General features: G+C 35.7%; 1 protein-coding gene across 1 annotated transcript in view; it reads right to left on the minus strand.

The window, feature by feature from the left end:
- LOC115216537 (fibrillin-2-like) overlaps window positions 1-22,982 on the minus strand; it is a 48,194-nt gene that overhangs the window by 2,808 nt on the left and 22,404 nt on the right. Inside the window, exons 11-43 of the mRNA XM_036506241.1 lie at window positions 22,152-22,268; window positions 21,670-21,786; window positions 21,212-21,332; window positions 20,757-20,881; window positions 20,213-20,289; window positions 19,677-19,793; window positions 19,201-19,317; window positions 18,714-18,831; window positions 18,261-18,377; window positions 17,821-17,937; window positions 17,370-17,486; window positions 16,852-16,968; window positions 16,375-16,491; window positions 15,924-16,040; window positions 15,337-15,453; window positions 14,883-14,999; window positions 14,432-14,552; window positions 13,987-14,102; window positions 13,475-13,591; window positions 12,553-12,669; window positions 11,600-11,687; window positions 11,117-11,232; window positions 10,668-10,783; window positions 9,308-9,424; window positions 8,865-8,979; window positions 7,793-7,906; window positions 6,766-6,882; window positions 6,186-6,302; window positions 5,730-5,846; window positions 3,093-3,209; window positions 2,632-2,748; window positions 2,149-2,265; window positions 325-441 (exon numbers count right to left, since the gene is read on the minus strand). Coding sequence (XP_036362134.1) covers window positions 325-441; window positions 2,149-2,265; window positions 2,632-2,748; window positions 3,093-3,209; window positions 5,730-5,846; window positions 6,186-6,302; window positions 6,766-6,882; window positions 7,793-7,906; window positions 8,865-8,979; window positions 9,308-9,424; window positions 10,668-10,783; window positions 11,117-11,232; window positions 11,600-11,687; window positions 12,553-12,669; window positions 13,475-13,591; window positions 13,987-14,102; window positions 14,432-14,552; window positions 14,883-14,999; window positions 15,337-15,453; window positions 15,924-16,040; window positions 16,375-16,491; window positions 16,852-16,968; window positions 17,370-17,486; window positions 17,821-17,937; window positions 18,261-18,377; window positions 18,714-18,831; window positions 19,201-19,317; window positions 19,677-19,793; window positions 20,213-20,289; window positions 20,757-20,881; window positions 21,212-21,332; window positions 21,670-21,786; window positions 22,152-22,268 — 3,801 coding nt within the window. The remainder of the gene's footprint in view (window positions 1-324; window positions 442-2,148; window positions 2,266-2,631; window positions 2,749-3,092; window positions 3,210-5,729; window positions 5,847-6,185; window positions 6,303-6,765; window positions 6,883-7,792; window positions 7,907-8,864; window positions 8,980-9,307; window positions 9,425-10,667; window positions 10,784-11,116; window positions 11,233-11,599; window positions 11,688-12,552; window positions 12,670-13,474; window positions 13,592-13,986; window positions 14,103-14,431; window positions 14,553-14,882; window positions 15,000-15,336; window positions 15,454-15,923; window positions 16,041-16,374; window positions 16,492-16,851; window positions 16,969-17,369; window positions 17,487-17,820; window positions 17,938-18,260; window positions 18,378-18,713; window positions 18,832-19,200; window positions 19,318-19,676; window positions 19,794-20,212; window positions 20,290-20,756; window positions 20,882-21,211; window positions 21,333-21,669; window positions 21,787-22,151; window positions 22,269-22,982) is intronic.

The following is a 22,982-nucleotide window of genomic DNA, read 5'->3' on the forward strand; positions in this document are numbered from 1 at the left end:
TAAACAAAAGAGGAGTGGTGACAGTGAGTCACCCTGGAAAATGCCACACGTAATTTTTACATCACCAGCATTTAGGGATTCATTGTCACTGTTCAGAGTTAGTGTGGTTCTCCATGATCTCATACTTACAGTGAAAAGGTTTCACAGAGTAGGTGCTATCTTATACATTTCCAGGCATTTCCTAATCCAGCAATGTGGTAGGCTATCAAAAGACTTTTTATTATTATTATTATTATTATTATTATTATTATTATTATTATTATTATTAATATAACTTGAATCCAGTTACACCTATACGCGTGATGTCTGTTCTGCTTTACTTACCAACGCATGTTGTATCGCGGAACTCGTACCCTGCATTACAGTCACATTTGTAGGATCCTTGTGTGTTGGTGCATTTCCCCTTTCCCCCGCATGGGTCTCCTGTGCACTCGTCTGTGTCTGGAAAGTAAAACAATTTTATGGCATGGATATAAATCTTATGTATCATCATTATCATCATCATCATCATTAATCATCAATCATCATTAATCATCATCATCAATGAAGAATCATCATTAATCATCATAATCATTAGCAACATCATAATCATCACCACCATTATCATCAACATCATCGACATTATTATTATTATTATTATTATTAATATTATTATTATTATTACTTTTTTTTTTCTTCTTTCAAATTAGCTTCCATTTCTTGCCGAGTGTCTTCCCGACTCCTAGGGTAAGAAACTCATAGTATACATTGGTAGGCCATTAAACCAAACTCAATAGTTCGTTCATTTTTTATTTTTTTTAAGTTAAATTAAAATACATGAACAGCAACAGTTCTCACATCGACAATACTCTTCTCAATACGTGTGATGTACCAGCTAAGACAATCTTTTGCACTTCTTGCAGGGATGGTAAGCCAGGGATCATTCGCATATAATTTTCGGTTCCCTTCTTGATCATTCCTAGTGCTCCTACGATCATTGGTATTGTAACCGCCTTGAGATGCCACATTTTCTCAATTCAATGAGTAGGTCTTTATATTTTCTGAGCTTGTCAAACTCTTTCGCTGAGATATTATGATCACAGGGGATGCTCATGTCGATCAATAGCAAACTTTATGTTTTGGTCTTTCACAAAAATATCTGGTTTATTGGCCTTCATGGTTCGGTCTGTATGTACTGGAAAGTCCCACAGAATGGTTACATTTTCTCCTTCAGTTACAGCCTCAGGGAGGTGATTATACCACTTGTTGGCAGTTTTGATATTGTAATGCCGACTTATTAGCCAATGTAGATATTGGCCAACTCTGTCTTGTCTTAATTTATACTCCACTGGTGCTAAGACTTTACATCCAGAGATTAGGTGGTCCACTGTTTCAATCATGTCATTGCAGAATCGGCATTTTGGGTCTGCTCCATTTTTCATTACATTGGCCTGGTAGTTCCGGGTTAATAGGCTTTGATCTTGAGCAGCCAGGATGAAACCTTTGCTCTCTGCTTTTAGCCCTGAGCTCCGTAGCCACTGATCGGTTTGCTTCTGGTCAACATCAGCTTGTTTGCTACGGGCCACATATTTGCCGTGCAGAGGTTTCTCCTCCCACCTATCAGCCAATTGCTCGTGCGCTTTTTTCGTTGCCATTATTTTCACCTTCTTTGCAACAATAGTTGCCGTACTTCCCTCGGGTTGTTCAGTTTGGGTATCCTGCACGAGATCAATAGCAAATTTTTTACTTTCCTTTATGATAGAACGAAGCTTCTTTCGTCTCTCGTGATTTTCCACAAGCTTTAGCATCCAGTCATTCGTTATTTCGAGATATTTGGCAATAATATTATTATTATTATTATTAATATTATTATGATTATTATTATTATTATTATTATTAATCATCATCATCAATCATCATCATCAATGAATAATCATCATAATCATGAGCATCATCCTCATCATCAATCATCATTAATCATCATCATCAATCATCATCATCAATGAATGATCATCATTAATCATCATAATCATTAGCAACATCATTATCATCACCAACATTATCACCACCATCATCATCAACATCATCGACATTATTATTATTATTATTATTAATATAACTTGAATCCAGTTACGCCTATACGCGTGATGTCTGTTCTGCTTTACTTACCAACGCATGTTGTTTCGCGGAACTCGTACCCTGCATTACAGTCACATGTGTAGGATCCTTGTGTGTTGGTGCATTTCCCGTTTTCCCCGCATGGGTCTCCTGTGCACTCGTCTGTGTCTGGAAAGTAAAACAATTTTATGGCATGGATATAAATCTTTTGTATCATCATCATCATCATCAATGATCAATCATCATCAATCATCATCATCAATCATCATCATCAATCATCATCATCAATGAATGATCATCATAATCATGAGCATCATCATCATCATCAATCATCATTAATCATCATCATCAATCATCATCATCAATGAATGATCATCATTAAACATCATAATCATTAGCAACATCATAATCATCACCACCATTATCACCACCATCATCACCAACATCATCGACATTATTATCATTATTATTATTACTAATATAACTTGAATCCAGTTACACCTATACGCGTGATGTCTGTTCTGCTTTACTTACCAACGCATGTTCTTTCGCGGAACTCGTACCCTGCATTACAGTCACATGTGTAGGATCCTTGTGTGTTGGTGCATTTCCCCTTTTCCCCGCATGGGTCTCCTTTGCACTCGTCTGTGTCTGGAAAGTAAAACAATATTATGGCATGGATATAAATCTTTTGTATCATCATCATCATCATCAATGATCAATCATCATCAATCATCATCATCAATCATCATCATCAATGAATGATAATCATGAGCATCATCATCATCATCAATCATCATTAATCATCATCATCAATCATCATCATCAATGAATGATCATCATTAAACATCATGATCATTAGCAACGTCATAATCATCACCACCATTATCACCACCATCATCAACATCATCGACATTATTATTATTATTATTATTATTAATATAACTTGAATCCAGTTACACCTATACGCGTGATGTCTGTTCTGCTTTACTTACCAACGCATGTTGTATCGCGGAACTCGTACCCTGCATTACAGTCACATTTGTAGGATCCTTGTGTGTTGGTGCATTTCCCCTTTCCCCCGCATGGGTCTCCTGTGCACTCGTCTGTGTCTGGAAAGTAAAACAATTTTATGGCATGGATATAAATCTTATGTATCATCATTATCATCATCATCATCATTAATCATCAATCATCATTAATCATCATCATCAATGAAGAATCATCATTAATCATCATAATCATTAGCAACATCATAATCATCACCACCATTATCATCACATCATCGACATTATTATTATTATATTATTATTAATATTATTATTATTATTACTTTTTTTTTTCTTCTTTCAAATTATCTTCCATTTCTTGCCGAGTGTCTTCCCGACTCCTAGGGTAAGAAACTCATAGTATACATTGGTAGGCCATTAAACCAAACTCAATAGTTCGTTCATTTTTTATTTTTTTTAAGTTAAATTAAAATATATGAGCAGCAACAGTTCTCACATCGACAATACTCTTCTCAATACGTGTGATGTACCAGCTAAGACAATCTTTTGCACTTCTTGCAGGGATGGTAAGCCAGGGATCATTCGCATATAATTTTCGGTTCCCTTCTTGATCATTCCTAGTGCTCCTACGATCATTGGTATTGTAACCGCCTTGAGATGCCACATTTTCTCAATTTCAATGAGTAGGTCTTTATATTTTCTGAGCTTGTCAAACTCTTTCGCTGAGATATTATGATCACAGGGGATGCTCATGTCGATCAATAAGCAAACTTTATTGTTTTGGTCTTTCACAAAAATATCTGGTTTATTGGCCTCATGGTTCGGTCTGTATGTACTGGAAGTCCCACAGAATGGTTACATTTTCTCCTTCAGTTACAGCCTCAGGGAGGTGATTATACCACTTGTTGGCAGTTTTGATATTGTAATGCCGACTTATTAGCCAATGTAGATATTGGCCAACTCTGTCTTGTCTTAATTTATACTCCACTGGTGCTAAGACTTTACATCCAGAGATTAGGTGGTCCACTGTTTCAATCATGTCATTGCAGAATCGGCATTTTGGGTCTGCTCCATTTTTCATTACATTGGCCTGGTAGTTCCGGGTTAATAGGCTTTGATCTTGAGCAGCCAGGATGAAACTTTCGCTCTCTGCTTTTAACACTGAGCTCCGTAGCCACTGATGGGTTTGCTTCTGGTCAACATCAGCTTGTTTGCTGCGGGCCACATATTTGCCATGCAGAGGTTTCTCCTCCCACCTATCAGCCAATTGCTCGTGCGCTTTTTTCGTTGCCATTATTTTCATCATCATTGATCATCATCATCAATCATCATCATCATGAATGATCATCATTAAACATCATAATCATTAGCAACGTCATAATCATCACCACCATTATCACCACCAACATCAACATCATCGACATTATATTATTATTATTATTACTTTTTTTTTTCTTCTTTCAAATTATCTTCCATTTCTTGCCGAGTGTCTTCCCGACTCCTAGGGTAAGAAACTCATAGTATACATTGGTAGGCCATTAAACCAAACTCAATAGTTCGTTCATTTTTTATTTTTTTAAGTTAAATTAAAATATATGAGCAGCAACAGTTCTCACATCGACAATACTCTTCTCAATACGTGTGATGTACCAGCTAAGACAATCTTTTGCACTTCTTGCAGGGATGGTAAGCCAGGGATCATTCGCATATAATTTTCGGTTCCCTTCTTGATCATTCCTAGTGCTCCTACGATCATTGGTATTGTAACCGCCTTGAGATGCCACATTTTCTCAATTTCAATGAGTAGGTCTTTATATTTTCTGAGCTTGTCAAACTCTTTCGCTGAGATATTATGATCACAGGGGATGCTCATGTCGATCAATAAGCAAACTTTATTGTTTTGGTCTTTCACAAAAATATCTGGTTTATTGGCCTTCATGGTTCGGTCTGTATGTACTGGAAAGTCCCACAGAATGGTTACATTTTCTCCTTCAGTTACAGCCTCAGGGAGGTGATTATACCACTTGTTGGCAGTTTTGATATTGTAATGCCGACTTATTAGCCAATGTAGATATTGGCCAACTCTGTCTTGTCTTAATTTATACTCCACTGGTGCTAAGACTTTACATCCAGAGATTAGGTGGTCCACTGTTTCAATCATGTCATTGCAGAATCGGCATTTTGGGTCTGCTCCATTTTTCATTACATTGGCCTGGTAGTTCCGGTTAATAGGCTTTGATCTTGAGCAGCCAGGATGAAACTTTCGCTCTCTGCTTTTAACACTGAGCTCCGTAGCCACTGATGGGTTTGCTTCTGGTCAACATCAGCTTGTTTGCTGCGGGCCACATATTTGCCATGCAGAGGTTTCTCCTCCCACCTATCAGCCAATTGCTCGTGCGCTTTTTTCGTTGCCATTATTTTCATCATCATTGATCATCATCATCAATCATCATCATCAATGAATGATCATCATTAAACATCATAATCATTAGCAACGTCATAATCATCACCACCATTATCACCACCAACATCAACATCATCGACATTATTATTATTATTATTATTAATATATCTTGAATCCAGTTACACCTATACGCGTGATGTCTGTTCTCCTTTACTTACCAACGCATGTTGTTTCGCGGAACTCGTACCCTGCATTACAGTCACATGTGTAGGATCCTTGTGTGTTGGTGCACTTCCCCTTTTCCCCGCATGGGTCTCCTTTGCACTCGTCTGTGTCTGGAAAGTAAAACAATTTTATGGCATGGATATAAATCTTTTGTATCATCATCATCATCATCAATGATCAATCATCATCAATCATCATCATCAATCATCATCATCAATCATCATCATCAATGAATGATCATCATAATCATGAGCATCATCCTCATCATCAATCATCATTAATCATCATCATCAATCATCATCATCAATGAATGATCATCATTAAACATCATAATCATTAGCAACATCATAATCATCACCAACATCATCGACATTATTATTATTATTATTACTGATATAACTTGAATCCAGTTACACCTATACGCGTGATGTCTGTTCTGCTTTACTTACCAACGCATGTTGTTTCGCGGAACTCGTACCCTGCATTACAGTCACATGTGTAGGATCCTTGTGTGTTGGTGCATTTCCCCTTTTCCCCGCATGGGTCTCCTTTGCACTCGTCTGTGTCTGGAAAGTAAAACAATTTTATGGCACGTATATAAATCTTTTGTATCATCATCATCAGCATCAATGATCAATCATCATCAATCATCATCATCAATGAATGATCATCATAATCATGAGCATCATCATCATCATCAATCATCATTAATCATCATCATCATCATCATCATCAATGATCAATCATCATCAATCATCATCATCAATCATCATCATCAATCATCATCATCAATGAATGATCATCATAATCATGAGCATCATCATCATCATCAATCATCATTAATCATCATCATCAATCATCATCATCAATGAATGATCATCATTAAACATAATCATTAGCAACATCAATCATCACCACCATTATCACCACCATCATCACCAAAATCATCGACATTATTATTATTATTATTACAATATAACTTGAATCCAGTTACACCTATACGCGTGATGTCTGTTCTGCTTAACTTACCAACGCATGTTGTTTCGCGGAACTCGTACCCTGCATTACAGTCACATGTGTAGGATCCTGTGTGTTGGTGCATTTCCCCATTTTCCCCGCATGGGTCTCCTTTGCACTCGTCTGTGTCTGGAAAGTAAAACAATTTTATGGCATGGATATAAATCTTTTGTATCATCATCATCATCATCAATGATCAATCATCATCAATCATCATCATCAATCATCATCATCAATGAATGATCATCATAATCATGAGCATCATCATCATCATTAATCATCATTAATGTTAATCATCAATCATCATCATCAATGATCAATCATCATCAATCATCATCAATCATCATCATCAATCATCATCATCAATGAATGATCATCATAATCATGAGCATCATCATCATCAATCATCATTAATCATCATCATCAATCATCATCATCAATGAATGATCATCATTAAATATCATAATCATTAGCAACATCATAATCATCACCACCATTATGACCACCATCATCACCAACATCATCGACATTATTATTATTATTATTATTAATATAACTTGAATCCAGTTACACCTATACGCGTGATGTCTGTTCTGCTTTACTTACCAACGCATGTTGTTTCACGGAACTCGTACCCTGCATTACAGTCACATGTGTAGGATCCTTGTGTGTTGGTGCATTTCCCTTTTCCCCGCATGGGTCTCCTTTGCACTCGTCTGTGTCTGGAAAAAAACAATTTTATGGCACGTATATAAATCTTTTGTATCATCATCATCATCATCAATGATCATATCATCAATCATCATCATCAATCATCATCATCAATGAATGATCATCATAATCATGAGAATCATCATCATCATCAATCATCATCATCAATGAATGATCATCATTAACATCATAATATTAGCAACATCATAATCATCACCACAATTACCACCCATCATCTACATCATCGACAAATTATTATTATTATTATTATTAATATATCTGAATCCAGTTACACCTATACGCGTGATGTCTGTTCTGCTTTACTTACAACAATGTTGTTTCACGGAACTCGTACCCTGCATTACAGTCACATGTGTAGGATCTTGTGTGTTGGTGCATTTCCCCTTTTCCCCGCATGGGTCTCCTTTGCACTCGTCTGTGTCTGGAAAGTAAAACAATTTATGGCATGGATATAAATCTTTTGTGTCATCCTCATCATCATCAATGATCAATCATCACTCAATCATCATCATCAATCATCACATCAATCATCATCATCAATCATCATCATCAATGAATGATCATCATAATCATGAGCATCATATCATCATCAATCATCATTAATCATCATCATCATCATCATCATCAATGAATATCATCATTAAACATCATAATCTAGCAACATCATAATCATCACCACATTTCACCGCCATCATCACCAACATCATCGAAATTATATTATTATTATTACTTATATAACTGAATCCAGTTACACCTATACGCGTGATGTCTGTTCTGCTTACTTACCAACGCATGTTGTTTCACGGAACTCGTACCTGCATTACAGTCACATGTGTAGGATCCTTGTGTGTTGGTGCATTCCCCTTTTCCCCGCATGGGTCTCCTTTGCACTCGTCTGTGTTCTGGAAAGTAAAACAATTTTATGGCATGGATATAAATCTTTTGATCATCATCATCATCAATGATCAATCATCATCAATCATCTTCATCAATCATCATCATCAATGAATGATCATCATAATCATGAGCATCATCATCATCATCAATCATCATTAATCATCATCATATCATCATCATCAATGATCAATCATCATCAATCATCATCAATCATCATCATCAATCATCATCATCAATGAATGATCATCATAATCATGAGCATCATCATCATCATCAATCATCATTAATCATCATCATCAATCATCATCATCAATGAATGATCATCATTAAATATCATAATCATTAGCAACATCATAATCATCACCACCATTATGACCACCATCATCACCAACATCATCGACATTATTATGATTATTATTATTATTAATATAACTTGAATCCAGTTACACCTATACGCGTGATGTCTGTTCTGCTTTACTTACCAACACATGTTGTTTCACGGAACTCGTACCCTGCATTACAGTCACATGTGTAGGATCCTTGTGTGTTGGTGCATTTCCCTTTTCCCGCATGGGTCTCCTTTGCACTCGTCTGTGTCTGGAAAGCAAACAATTTTATGGCACGATATAAGTCTTTTGTATCATCATCATCATCATCAATGATCAATCATCATCAATCATCATCATCAATCATCATCATCAATGAATGATCATCATAATCATGAGCATCATCTCATCATCAATCATCGTTGATCATCATCATCAATGAATATCATCATTAACATCATAATCATTAGCAACGTCATAATCATCACCACATTATCACCACCATCATCAACATCAACGACATTATTATTATTATTATTATTAATATAACTTGAATCCAGTTTACACCTAACGCGTGATGTCTGTTCTGCTTTACTTACCAACGCAAGTTGTTTCGCGGAACTCGTACCCTGCATTACAGTCACATGTGTAGGATCCTTGTGTGTTGGTGCATTTCCCCTTTTCCCCGCATGGGTCTCCTTTGCACTCGTCTGTGTCTGGAAAGTAAAACAATTTTATGGCATGGATATAAATCTTTTGTATCATCATCATCATCATCAATGATCAATCATCATCATTCATCATCATCAATCATCATCATCAATGAATGATCATCATAATCATGAGCATCATCATCATCATCAATCATCATTAATCATCATCATCATCATCATCATCAATGATCAATCATCATCAATCATCATCATCAATCATCATCATCAATCATCATCATCAATGAATGATCATCATAATCATGAGCATCATCATCATCATCAATCATCATTAATGTTAATCATCAATCATCATCATCAATGAATGATCATCATTAAACATCATAATCATTAGCAACATCATAATCATCACCACCATTATGACCACCATCATCACCAACATCATCGACATTATTATTATTATTATTATTATTATTAATATAACTTGAATCCAGTTACACCTATACGCGTGATGTCTGTTCTGCTTTACTTACCAACGCATGTTGTTTCGCGGAACTCGTACCCTGCGTTACAGTCACATGTGTAGGATCCCTGTGTGTTGGTGCATTTCCCCTTTTCCCCGCATGGGTCTCCTTTGCACTCGTCTGTGTGTCGGAAAGTAAAACAATTTTATGGCATGGATATAAATCTTTTGTGTCATCATCATCATCATCAATGATCAATCATCATCAATCATCATCATCAATCATCATCATCAATCATCATCATCAATCATCATCATCAATCATCATCGTCAATGAACGATCATCATAATCATGAGCATCATCATCATCATCAATCATCATTAATCATCATCATCATCATCATCATCAATGAATTATCATCATTAAACATCATAATCATTAGCAACATCATAATCATCACCACCATTATCACCACCATCATCAACATCAATGATCAATCATCATCATCATCATCATCATCATCAATGATCAATCATCATCAATCATCATCATCAATCATCATCATCAATCATCATCATCAATGAATGATCATCATAATCATGAGCATCATCATCATCATCAATCATCATTAATCATCATCATCAATCATCATCATCAATGAATGATCATCATTAAACATCATAATCATTAGCAACATCATAATCATCACCACCATTATGACCACCATCATCACCAACATCATCGACATTATTATTATTATTATTATTAATATAACTTGAATCCAGTTACACCTATACGCGTGATGTCTCTTCTGCTTTACTTACCAACGCATGTTGTTTCACGGAACTCGTACCCTGCATTACAGTCACATGTGTAGGATCCTTGTGTGTTGGTGCTTTCCCCCTTTCCCCGCATGGGTCTCCTTTGCACTCGTCTGTGTCTGGAAAGCAAAACAATTTTACGGCACGTATAAAATCTTTTGTATCATCATCATCATCATCAATGATCAATCATCATCAATCATCATCATCAATCATCATCATCAATGAATGATCATCATAATCATGAGCATCATCATCATCATCAATCATCGTTAATCATCATCATCAATGAATTATCATCATTAAACATCATAATCATTAGCAACGTCATAATCATCACCACCATTATCACCACCATCATCAACATCAACGACATTATTATTATTATTATTATTAATATAACTTGAATCCAGTTACACCTATACGCGTGATGTCTGTTCTGCTTTACTTACCAACGCATGTTGTATCGCGGAACTCGTACCCTGCATTACAGTCACATGTGTAGGATCCTTGTGTGTTGGTGCACTTCCCCTTTTCCCCGCATGGGTCTCCGTGCACTCGTCTGTGTCTGGAAAGTAAAACAATTTTATGGCATGGATATAAATTTTCTATCATCATCATCATATCAATGATCAATCATCATCAATCATCATCATCAATCATCATCATCATCATCATCATCAATGATGATCATCATAATCATGAGCATCATCATCATCATCAATCATCATCATCAATGAATGATCATCATTAAACATCATAATCATTAGCAACATCATAATCATCACCGCCATTATCACCACCATCATCACCAACATCATCGACATTATTATTATTATTATTATTATTAATATAACTTGAATCCAGTTACACCTATACGCGTGATGTCTGTTCTGCTTTACTTACCAACGCATGTTGTTTCACGGAACTCGTACCCTGCATTACAGTCACATGTGTAGGATCCTTGTGTGTTGGTGCATTTCCCCTTTTCCCCGCATGGGTCTCCTTTGCACTCGTCTGTGTCTGGAAAGCAAAACAATTTTATGGCACGTATATAAATCTTTTGTATCATCATCATCATCATCAATGATCAATCATCATCAATCATCATCATCAATCATCATCATCAATGAATGATCATCATAATCATGAGCATCATCATCATCATCAATCATCATTAATCATCATCATCATCATCATCATCAATGATCAATCATCATCAATCATCATCATCAATCATCATCATCAATCATCATCATCAATCATCATCATCAATGAATCATCATCATTAAACATCATAATCATTAGCAACATCATAATCATCACCGCCATTATCACCACCATCATCACCAACATCATCGACATTATTATTATTATTATTATTATAAATAAACTTGAATCCAGTTACACTTATACGCGTGATGTCTGTTCTGCTTACTTACCAACGCATGTTGTTTCACGGAACTCGTACCCTGCATTACAGTCACATGTGTAGGATCTTGTGTGTTGGTGCATTTCCCTTTTCCCCGCATGGGTCTCCTTTGCACTCGTCTGTGTCTGGAAAGCAAAACAATTTTATGGCACGTATATAAATCTTTTGTATCATCATCATCATCATCAATGATCAATCATCATCATCATCATCATCAATCATCATCATCATGAATGATCATCATAATCATGAGCATCATCATCATCATCAATCATCGTTAATCATCATCATCAATGAATTATCATCATTAAACATCATAATCATAGCAACGTCATAATCATCACCACCATTATCACCACCATCATCAACATCAACGACATTATTATTATTATTATTATTAATATAACTTGAATCCAGTTACACCTATACGCGTGATGTCTGTTCTGCTTTACTTACCAACGCATGTTGTATCGCGGAACTCGTACCCTGCATTACAGTCACATGTGTAGGATCCTTGTGTGTTGGTGCACTTCCCCTTTTCCCCGCATGGGTCTCCTGTGCACTCGTCAGTGTCTGGAAAGTAAAACAATTTTATGGCATGGATATAAATCTTTTGTATCATCATCATCATCATCAATGATCCATCATCATCAATCATCATCATCAATCATCATCATCAATCATCATCATCATGAATGATCATCATAATCATGAGCATCATCATCATCATCAATCATCATCAATGAATGATCATCATTAAACATCATAATCATTAGCAACATCATAATCATCACCACCATTATCACCACCATCATCTACATCATCGACATTATATTATTATTATTATTAATATATCTTGAATCCAGTTACACCTATACGCGTGATGTCTGTTCTGCTTTACTTACCAACGCATGTTTTCGCGGAACTCGTACCCTGCATTACAGTCACATGTGTAGGATCCTTGTGTGTTGGTGCATTTCCCCTTTTCCCCGCATGGGTCTCCTTTGCACTCGTCTGTGTCTGGAAAGTAATACAATTTTATGGCATGGATATAAATCTTTTGTATCATCATCATCATCATCATGATCAATCATCATCAATCATCATCATCAATCATCATCATCAATCATCATCATCAATGAATGATCATCATAATCATGAGCATCATCATCATCATCAATCATCATATAATCTCATCATCAATCATCATCATCATGAATGATCATTAAACATCATAATCATTAGCAACATCATAATCATCACCACCATTATCACCACCATCATCACCAACATCATCGACCTTATTATTGTTATTATTATTAATATATCTTGAATCCAGTTACACCTATACGCGTGATGTCTGTTCTGCTTTACTTACCAACGCATGTTGTTTCACGGAACTCGTACCCTGCATTACAGTCACATGTGTAGGATCCTTGTGTGTTGGTGCATTTCCCCTTTTCCCCGCATGGGTCTCCTTTGCACTCGTCTGTGTCTGGAAAGTAAAACAATTTTATGGCATGGATATAAATCTTTTGTATCATCATCATCATCATCAATGATCAATCATCATCAATCATCATCATCAATCATCATCATCAATGAATGATCATCATAATCATGAGCATCATCATCATCATCAATCATCATTAATCATCATCATCATCATCATCATCAATGATCAATCATCATCAATCATCATCATCAATCATCATCATCAATGAATCATCATCATTAAACATCATAATCATTAGCAACATCATAATCATCACCACCATTATCACCACCATCATCACCAACATCATCGACATTATTATTATTATTATTATTATTATATATAACTTGAATCCAGTTACACCTATACGCGTGATGTCTGTTTGCTTTACTTACCAACGCATGTTGTTTCACGGAACTCGTACCCTGCATTACAGTCACATGTGTACGATCCTTGTGTGTTGGTGCATTCCCCTTTTCCCCGCATGGGTCTCCTTTGCACTCGTCTGTGTCTGGAAAGCAAAACATTTTATGGCACGTATATAAATCTTTTGTATCATCATCATCATCATCAATGATCAATCATCATCAATCATCATCATCAATCATCATCATCAATGAATGATCATCATAATCATGAGCATCATCATCATCATCAATCATCGTTAATCATCATCATCAATGAATTATCATCATTAAACATCATAATCATTAGCAACGTCATAATCATCACCACCATTATCACCACCATCATCAACATCAACGACATTATTATTATTATTATTATTAATATAACTTGAATCCAGTTACACCTATACGCGTGATGTCTGTTCTGCTTTACTTACCAACGCATGTTGTTTCACGGAACTCGTACCCTGCATTACAGTCACATGTGTAGGATCCTTGTGTGTTGGTGCATTTCCCCTTTTCCCCGCATGGGTCTCCTTTGCACTCGTCTGTGTCTGGAAAGCAAAACAATTTTATGGCACGTATATAAATCTTTTGTATCATCATCATCATCATCAATGATCAATCATCATCAATCATCATCATCAATCATCATCATCAATGAATGATCATCATAATCATGAGCATCATCATCATCATCATCAATCATCATCATCAATCAATGAATGATCATCATTAAACATCATAATCATTAGCAACGTCATAATCATCACCACCATTATCACCACCATCATCAACATCATCGACATTATTATTATTATTATTAATTAATAACTTGAATCCAGTTACGCCTATACGCGTGATGTCTGTTCTGCTTTACTTACCAACGCATGTTGTTTCGCGGAACTCGTACCCTGCATTACAGTCACATGTGTAGGATCCTTGTGTGTTGGTGCATTTCCCCTTTCCCCCGCATGGGTCTCCTTTGCACTCGTCTGTGTCTGGAAAGTAAAACAATTTTATGGCATGGATATAAATTTTGTATCATCATCATCATCATCATCAATGATCAATCATCATCAATCATCATCATCAATCATCATCATCATCATCATCATCAATGAATGATCATCATAATCATGAGCATCATCATCATCATCAATCATCATCATCAATGAATGATCATCATTAAACATCATAATCATTAGCAACATCATAATCATCACCACCATTATCACCACCATCATCTACATCATCGACATTATTATTATTATTATTATTAATATATCTTGAATCCAGTTACACCTATACGCGTGATGTCTGTTCTGCTTTACTTACCAACGCATGTTCTTTCGCGGAACTCGTACCCTGCATTACAGTCACATGTGTAGGATCCTTGTGTGTTGGTGCATTTCCCCTTTTCCCCGCATGGGTTTCCTTTGCACTCGTCTGTGTCTGGAAAGTAAAACAATTTTATGGCATGGATATAAATCTTTTGTATCATCATCATCATCATCAATGATCAATCATCATCAATCATCATCATCAATGAATGATCATCATAATCATGAGCATCATCATCATCATCAATCATCATTAATCATCATCATCATCATCATCATCAATGATCATCATCAATCATCAATCATCATCATCAATCATCATCATCAATCATCATCTCAATGAATGATCATCATAATCATGAGCATCATCATCATCATCAATCATCATTAATCATATCATCAATCAATCATCAATGAATGATCATAATTAAACATCATAATCATTAGCAACATCATAATCATCACCACCATTATCACCACATCATCACCAACATCATCGACATTATTATTATTATTATTATTACTAATATAACTTGAATCCAGTTACACCTATACGCGTGATGTCTGTTCTGCTTTACTTACCAACGCATGTTGTATCGCGGAACTCGTACCCTGCATTACAGTCACATGTGTAGGATCCTTGTGTGTTGGTGCACTTCCCCTTTTCCCCGCATGGGTCTCCTGTGCACTCGTCTGTGTCTGGAAAGTAAAACAATTTTATGGCATGGATATAAATCTTTTGTATCATCATCATCATCATCAATGATCAATCATCATCAATCATCATCATCAATCATCATCATCAATCATCATCATCAATGAATGATCATCATAATCATGAGCATCATCATCATCATCAATCATCATCATCAATGAATGATCATCATTAAACATCATAATCATTAGCAACATCATAATCATCACCACCATTATCACCACCATCATCTACATCATCGACATTATTATTATTATTATTAATATATCTTGAATCCAGTTACACCTATACGCGTGATGTCTGTTCTGCTTTACTTACCAACGCATGTTCTTTCGCGGAACTCGTACCCTGCATTACAGTCACATGTGTAGGATCCTTGTGTGTTGGTGCATTTCCCCTTTTCCCCGCATGGGTCTCCTTTGCACTCGTCTGTGTCTGGAAAGTAAAACAATTTTATGGCATGGATATAAATCTTTTGTATCATCATCATCATCATCAATGATCAATCATCATCAATCATCATCATCAATCATCATCATCAATCATCATCATCAATGAATGATCATCATAATCATGAGCATCATCATCATCATCAATCATCATTAATCATCATCATCAATCATCATCATCAATGAATGATCATTAAACATCATAATCATTAGCAACATCATAATCATCACCACCATTATCACCACCATCATCACCAACATCATCGACATTATTATTGTTATTATTATTAATATATCTTGAATCCAGTTACACCTATACGCGTGATGTCTGTTCTGCTTTACTTACCAACGCATGTTGTTTCACGGAACTCGTACCCTGCATTACAGTCACATGTGTAGGATCCTTGTGTGTTGGTGCATTTCCCCTTTTCCCCGCATGGGTCTCCTTTGCACTCGTCTGTGTCTGGAAAGTAAAACAATTTTATGGCATGGATATAAATCTTTTGTATCATCATCATCATCATCAATGATCAATCATCATCAATCATCATCATCAATCATCATCATCAATGAATGATCATCATAATCATTCAGCATCATCATCATCAATCATCATTATCATCATCATCATCATCATCATCATCATCAATCATCATCATCATCATCATCAATCATCATCATCAATCATCATCATCAATGAATCATCATCATTAAACATCATAATCATTAGCAACATCATAATCATCACCACCATTATCACCACCATCATCACCAACATCATCGACATTATTATTATTATTATTATTATTAATATAACTTGAATCCAGTTACACCTATACGCGTGATGTGTTCTGCTTTACTTACCAACGCATGTTGTTTCACGGAACTCGTACCCTGCATTACAGTCACATGTGTAGGATCCTTGTGTGTTGGTGCATTTCCCCTTTTCCCCGCATGGGTCTCCTTTGCACTCGTCTGTGTCTGGAAAGCAAAACAATTTTATGGCACGTATATAAATCTTTTGTATCATCATCATCATCATCAATGATCAATCATCATCAATCATCATCATCAATCATCATCATCAATGAATGATCATCATAATCATGAGCATCATCATCATCATCAATCATCGTTAATCATCATCATCAATGAATTATCATCATTAAACATCATAATCATTAGCAACGTCATAATCATCACCACCATTATCACCACCATCATCAACATCAACGACATTATTATTATTATTATTATTAATATAACTTGAATCCAGTTACACCTATACGCGTGATGTCTGTTCTGCTTTACTTACCAACGCATGTTGTTTCACGGAACTCGTACCCTGCATTACAGTCACATGTGTAGGATCCTTGTGTGTTGGTGCATTTCCCCTTTTCCCCGCATGGGTCTCCTTGGCACTCGTCTGTGTCTGGAAAGCAAAACAATTTTATGGCACGTTATAAATCTTTTGTATCATCATCATCATCATCAATGATCAATCATCATCAATCATCATCATCAATCATCATCATCAATGAATGATCATCATAATCATGAGCATCATCATCATCATCAATCATCATCATCAATGAATGATCATCATTAAACATCATAATCATTAGCAACGTCATAATCATCACCACCATTATCACCACCATCATCAACATCATCGACATTATTATTATTATTATTATTAATATAACTTGAATCCAGTTACGCCTATACGCGTGATGTCTGTTCTGCTTTACTTACCAACGCATGTTGTTTCGCGGAACTCGTACCCTGCATTACAGTCACATGTGTAGGATCCTTGTGTGTTGGTGCATTTCCCCTTTCCCCCGCATGGGTCTCCTTTGCACTCGTCTGTGTCTGGAAAGTAAAACAATTTTATGGCATGGATATAAATCTTTTGTATCATCATCATCATCATCAATGATCAATCATCATCAATCATCATCATCAATCATCATCATCAATCAATCATCATCATCATGAATCATCATAATCATGAGCATCATCATCATCATCAATCATCATCATCAATGAATGATCATCATTAAACATCATAATCATTAGCAACATCATAATCATCACCACCATTATCACCACCATCATCTACATCATCGACATTATTATTATTATATTATTAATATATCTTGAATCCAGTTACACCTATACGCGTGATGTCTGTTCTGCTTTACTTACCAACGCATGTTCTTTCGCGGAACTCGTACCCTGCATTACAGTCACATGTTGTAGGATCCTTGTGTGTTGGTGCATTTCCCCTTTTCCCCGCATGGGTCTCCTTTGCACTCGTCTGTGTCTGGAAAGTAAAACAATTTTATGGCATGGATATAAATCTTTTGTATCATTATCATCATCATCAATGATCAATCATCATCAATCATCATCATCAATCATCATCATCAATAATCATCTTCAATGAATGATCATCATAATCATGAGCATCATCATCATCATCAATCATCATTAATGTTAATCATCAATCATCATCATCAATGAATGATCATCATTAAACATCATAATCATTAGCAACATCATAATCATCACCACCATTATGACCACCATCATCACCAACATCATCGACATTATTATTATTATTATTATTATTATTAATATAACTTGAATCCAGTTACACATATACGCGTGATGTCTGTTCTGCTTTACTTACCAACGCATGTTGTTTCGCGGAACTCGTACCCTGCGTTACAGTCACATGTGTAGGATCCTTGTGTGTTGGTGCATTTCCCCTTTTCCCCGCATGGGTCTCCTTTGCACTCGTCTGTGTCTGGAAAGTAAAACAATTTTATGGCATGGATATAAATCTTTTGTGTCATCATCATCATCATCATGATCAATCATCATCAATCATCATCATCAATCATCATCATCATCATCATCATCAATGAATGATCATCATAATCATGAGCATCATCATCATCATCAATCATCATTAATCATCATCATCAATCATCATCATCAATGAATGATCATAATTAAACATCATAATCATTAGCAACATCATAATCATCACCACCATTATCACCACCATCATCAAACATCATCGACATTATTATTATTATTATTATTAATATATCTTGAATCCAGTTACACCTATACGCGTGATGTCTGTTCTGCTTTACTTACCAACGCATGTTGTTTTGCGGAACTCGTACCCTGCATTACAGTCACATGTGTAGGATCCTTGTGTGTTGGTGCACTTCCCCTTTTCCCCGCATGGGTCTCCTTTGCACTCGTCTGTGTCTGGAAAGTAAAACAATTTTATGGCATGGATATAAATCTTTTGTATCATCATCATCATCATCAATGATCAATCATCATCAATCATCATCATCAATCATCATCATCAATCATCATCATCAATCATCATCGTCAATGAACGATCATCATAATCATGAGCATCATCATCATCATCAATCATCATTAATCATCATCATCATCATCATCATCAATGAATTATCATCATTAAACATCATAATCATTAGCAACATCATAATCATCACCAGTATTATCACCACCATCATCACCAACATCATCGACATTATTATTATTATTATTACTGATATAACTTGAATCCAGTTACACCTATACGCGTGATGTCTGTTCTGCTTTACTTACCAACGCATGTTGTTTCGTTTCGCGGAACTCGTACCCTGCATTACAGTCACATGTGTAGGATCCTTGTGTTTGGTTGCATTTCCCCTTTTCCCCGCAGGGTCTCCTTTGCACTCGTCTGTGTCTGGAAAGTAAAACAATTTTATGGCATGGATATAAATCTTTTGTATCATCATCATCATCATCAATGATCAATCATCATCAATCATCATCATCAATCATCATCATTAATGAATGATCATCATAATCATGAGCATCATCATTAATCATCATCATCATCATCATCATCAATGATCAATCATCATCAATCATCATCATCATCATCATCATCAATCATCATCATCATGAATGATCATCATAATCATGAGCATCATCATCATCATCAATCATCATTAATCATCATCATCATCATCATCATCCATGAATGATCATCATTAACATCATAATCATTAGCAACATCATAATCATCACCACCATTATGACCACCATCATCACCAACATCATCGACATTATTATTATTATTATTATTATTATAATATAACTTGAATCCAGTTACACCTATACGCGTGATGTCTGTTCTGCTTTACTTACCAACGCATGTTGTTTCACGGAACTCGTACCCTGCATTACAGTCACATGTGTAGGATCCTTGTGTGTTGGTGCATTTCCCCTTTTCCCCTTTTCCCCGCATGGGTCTCCTTTGCACTCGTCTGTGTCTGGAAAGCAAAACAATTTTATGGCACGTATATAAATCTTTTGTATCATCATCATCATCATCAATGATCAATCATCATCAATCATCATCATCAATCATCATCATCAATGAATGATCATCATAATCATGAGCATCATCATCATCATCAATCATCGTTAATCATCATCATCAATGAATTATCATCATTAAACATCATAATCATTAGCAACGTCATAATCATCACCACCATTATCACCACCATCATCAACATCAACGACATTATCATTATTATTATTACTAATATAACTTGAATCCAGTTACACCTATACGCGTGATGTCTGTTCTGCTTTACTTACCAACGCATGTTGTTTCACGGAACTCGTACCCTGCATTACAGTCACATATGTAGGATCCTTGTGTGTTGGTGCATTTCCCCTTTCCCCCGCATGGGTCTCCTGTGCACTCGTCTGTGTCTGGAAAGTAAAACAATTTTATGGCATGGATATAAATCTTTTGTATCATCATCATCATCATCAATGATCAATCATCATCAATCATCATCATCAATCATCATCATCAATCATCATCATCAATGAATGATCATCATAATCATGAGCATCATCATCATCATCAATCATCATCATCAATGAATGATCATCATTAAACATCATAATCATTAGCAACATCATAATCATCACCACCATTATCACCACCATCATCTACATCATCGACATTATTATTATTATTATTATCAATATATCTTGAATCCAGTTACACCTATACGCGTGATGTCTGTTCTGCTTTACTTACCAACGCATGTTCTTTCGCGGAACTCGTACCCTGCATTACAGTCACATGTGTAGGATCCTTGTGTGTTGGTGCATTTCCCCTTTTCCCCGCATGGGTCTCCTTTGCACTCGTCTGTGTCTGGAAAGTAATACAATTTTATGGCATGGATATAAATCTTTTGTATCATCATCATCATCATCAATGATCAATCATCATCAATCATCATCATCAATCATCATCATCAATCATCATCATCAATGATGATTATATCATAATCATGAGCATCATCATCAATCATCAATCATCATTAATCATCATCATCAATCATCATCATCAATGAATGATCATCATTAAACATCATAATCATTAGCAACATCATAATCATCACCACCATTATCACCACCATCATCACCAACATCATCGACATTATTATTGTTATTATTATTAATATATCTTGAATCCAGTTACACCTATACGCGTGATGTCTGTTCTGCTTTACTTACCAACGCATGTTGTTTCACGGAACTCGTACCCTGCATTACAGTCACATGTGTAGGATCCTTGTGTGTTGGTGCATTTCCCCTTCTCCCCGCATGGGTCTCCTGTGCACTCGTCGGTGTCTGGAAAGTAAAACAATTTTATGGCATGGATATAAATCTTTTGTATCATCATCATCATCATCAATGATCAATCATCATCAATCATCATCATCAATCATCATCATCAATCATCATCATCAATGAATGATCATCATAATCATGAGCATCATCATCATCATCAATCATCATAATCATCATCATCAATCATCATCATCAATGAATGATCATCATTAAACATCATAATCATTAGCAACATCATAATCATCACCACACCATTATCACCGCCATCATCACCAACATCATCGACATATTATTATTATTATTATTATTAATATAACTTGAATCCAGTTACACCTATACGCGTGATGTCTGTTCTGCTTTACTTACCAACGCATTTGTTTCATTTTCACGGAACACGTACCCTGCATTACAGTCACATGTGTAGGATCCTTGTGTGTTGGTGCATTTCCCCTTTTCCCCGCATGGGTCTCCTTTGCACTCGTCTGTGTCTGGAAAGCAAAACAATTTTATGGCACGTATATAAATCTTTTGTATCATCATCATCATCATCAATGATCAATCATCATCAATCATCATCATCAATCATCATCATCAATGAATGATCATCATAATCATGAGCATCATCATCATCATCAATCATCATCATCAATGAATGATCATCATTAAACATCATAATCATTAGCAACATCATAATCATCACCACCATTATCACCA

This window comes from Octopus sinensis, linkage group LG10 (genome assembly GCF_006345805.1).
Source record: "Octopus sinensis linkage group LG10, ASM634580v1, whole genome shotgun sequence".
Taxonomy (NCBI): domain Eukaryota; kingdom Metazoa; phylum Mollusca; class Cephalopoda; order Octopoda; family Octopodidae; genus Octopus; species Octopus sinensis.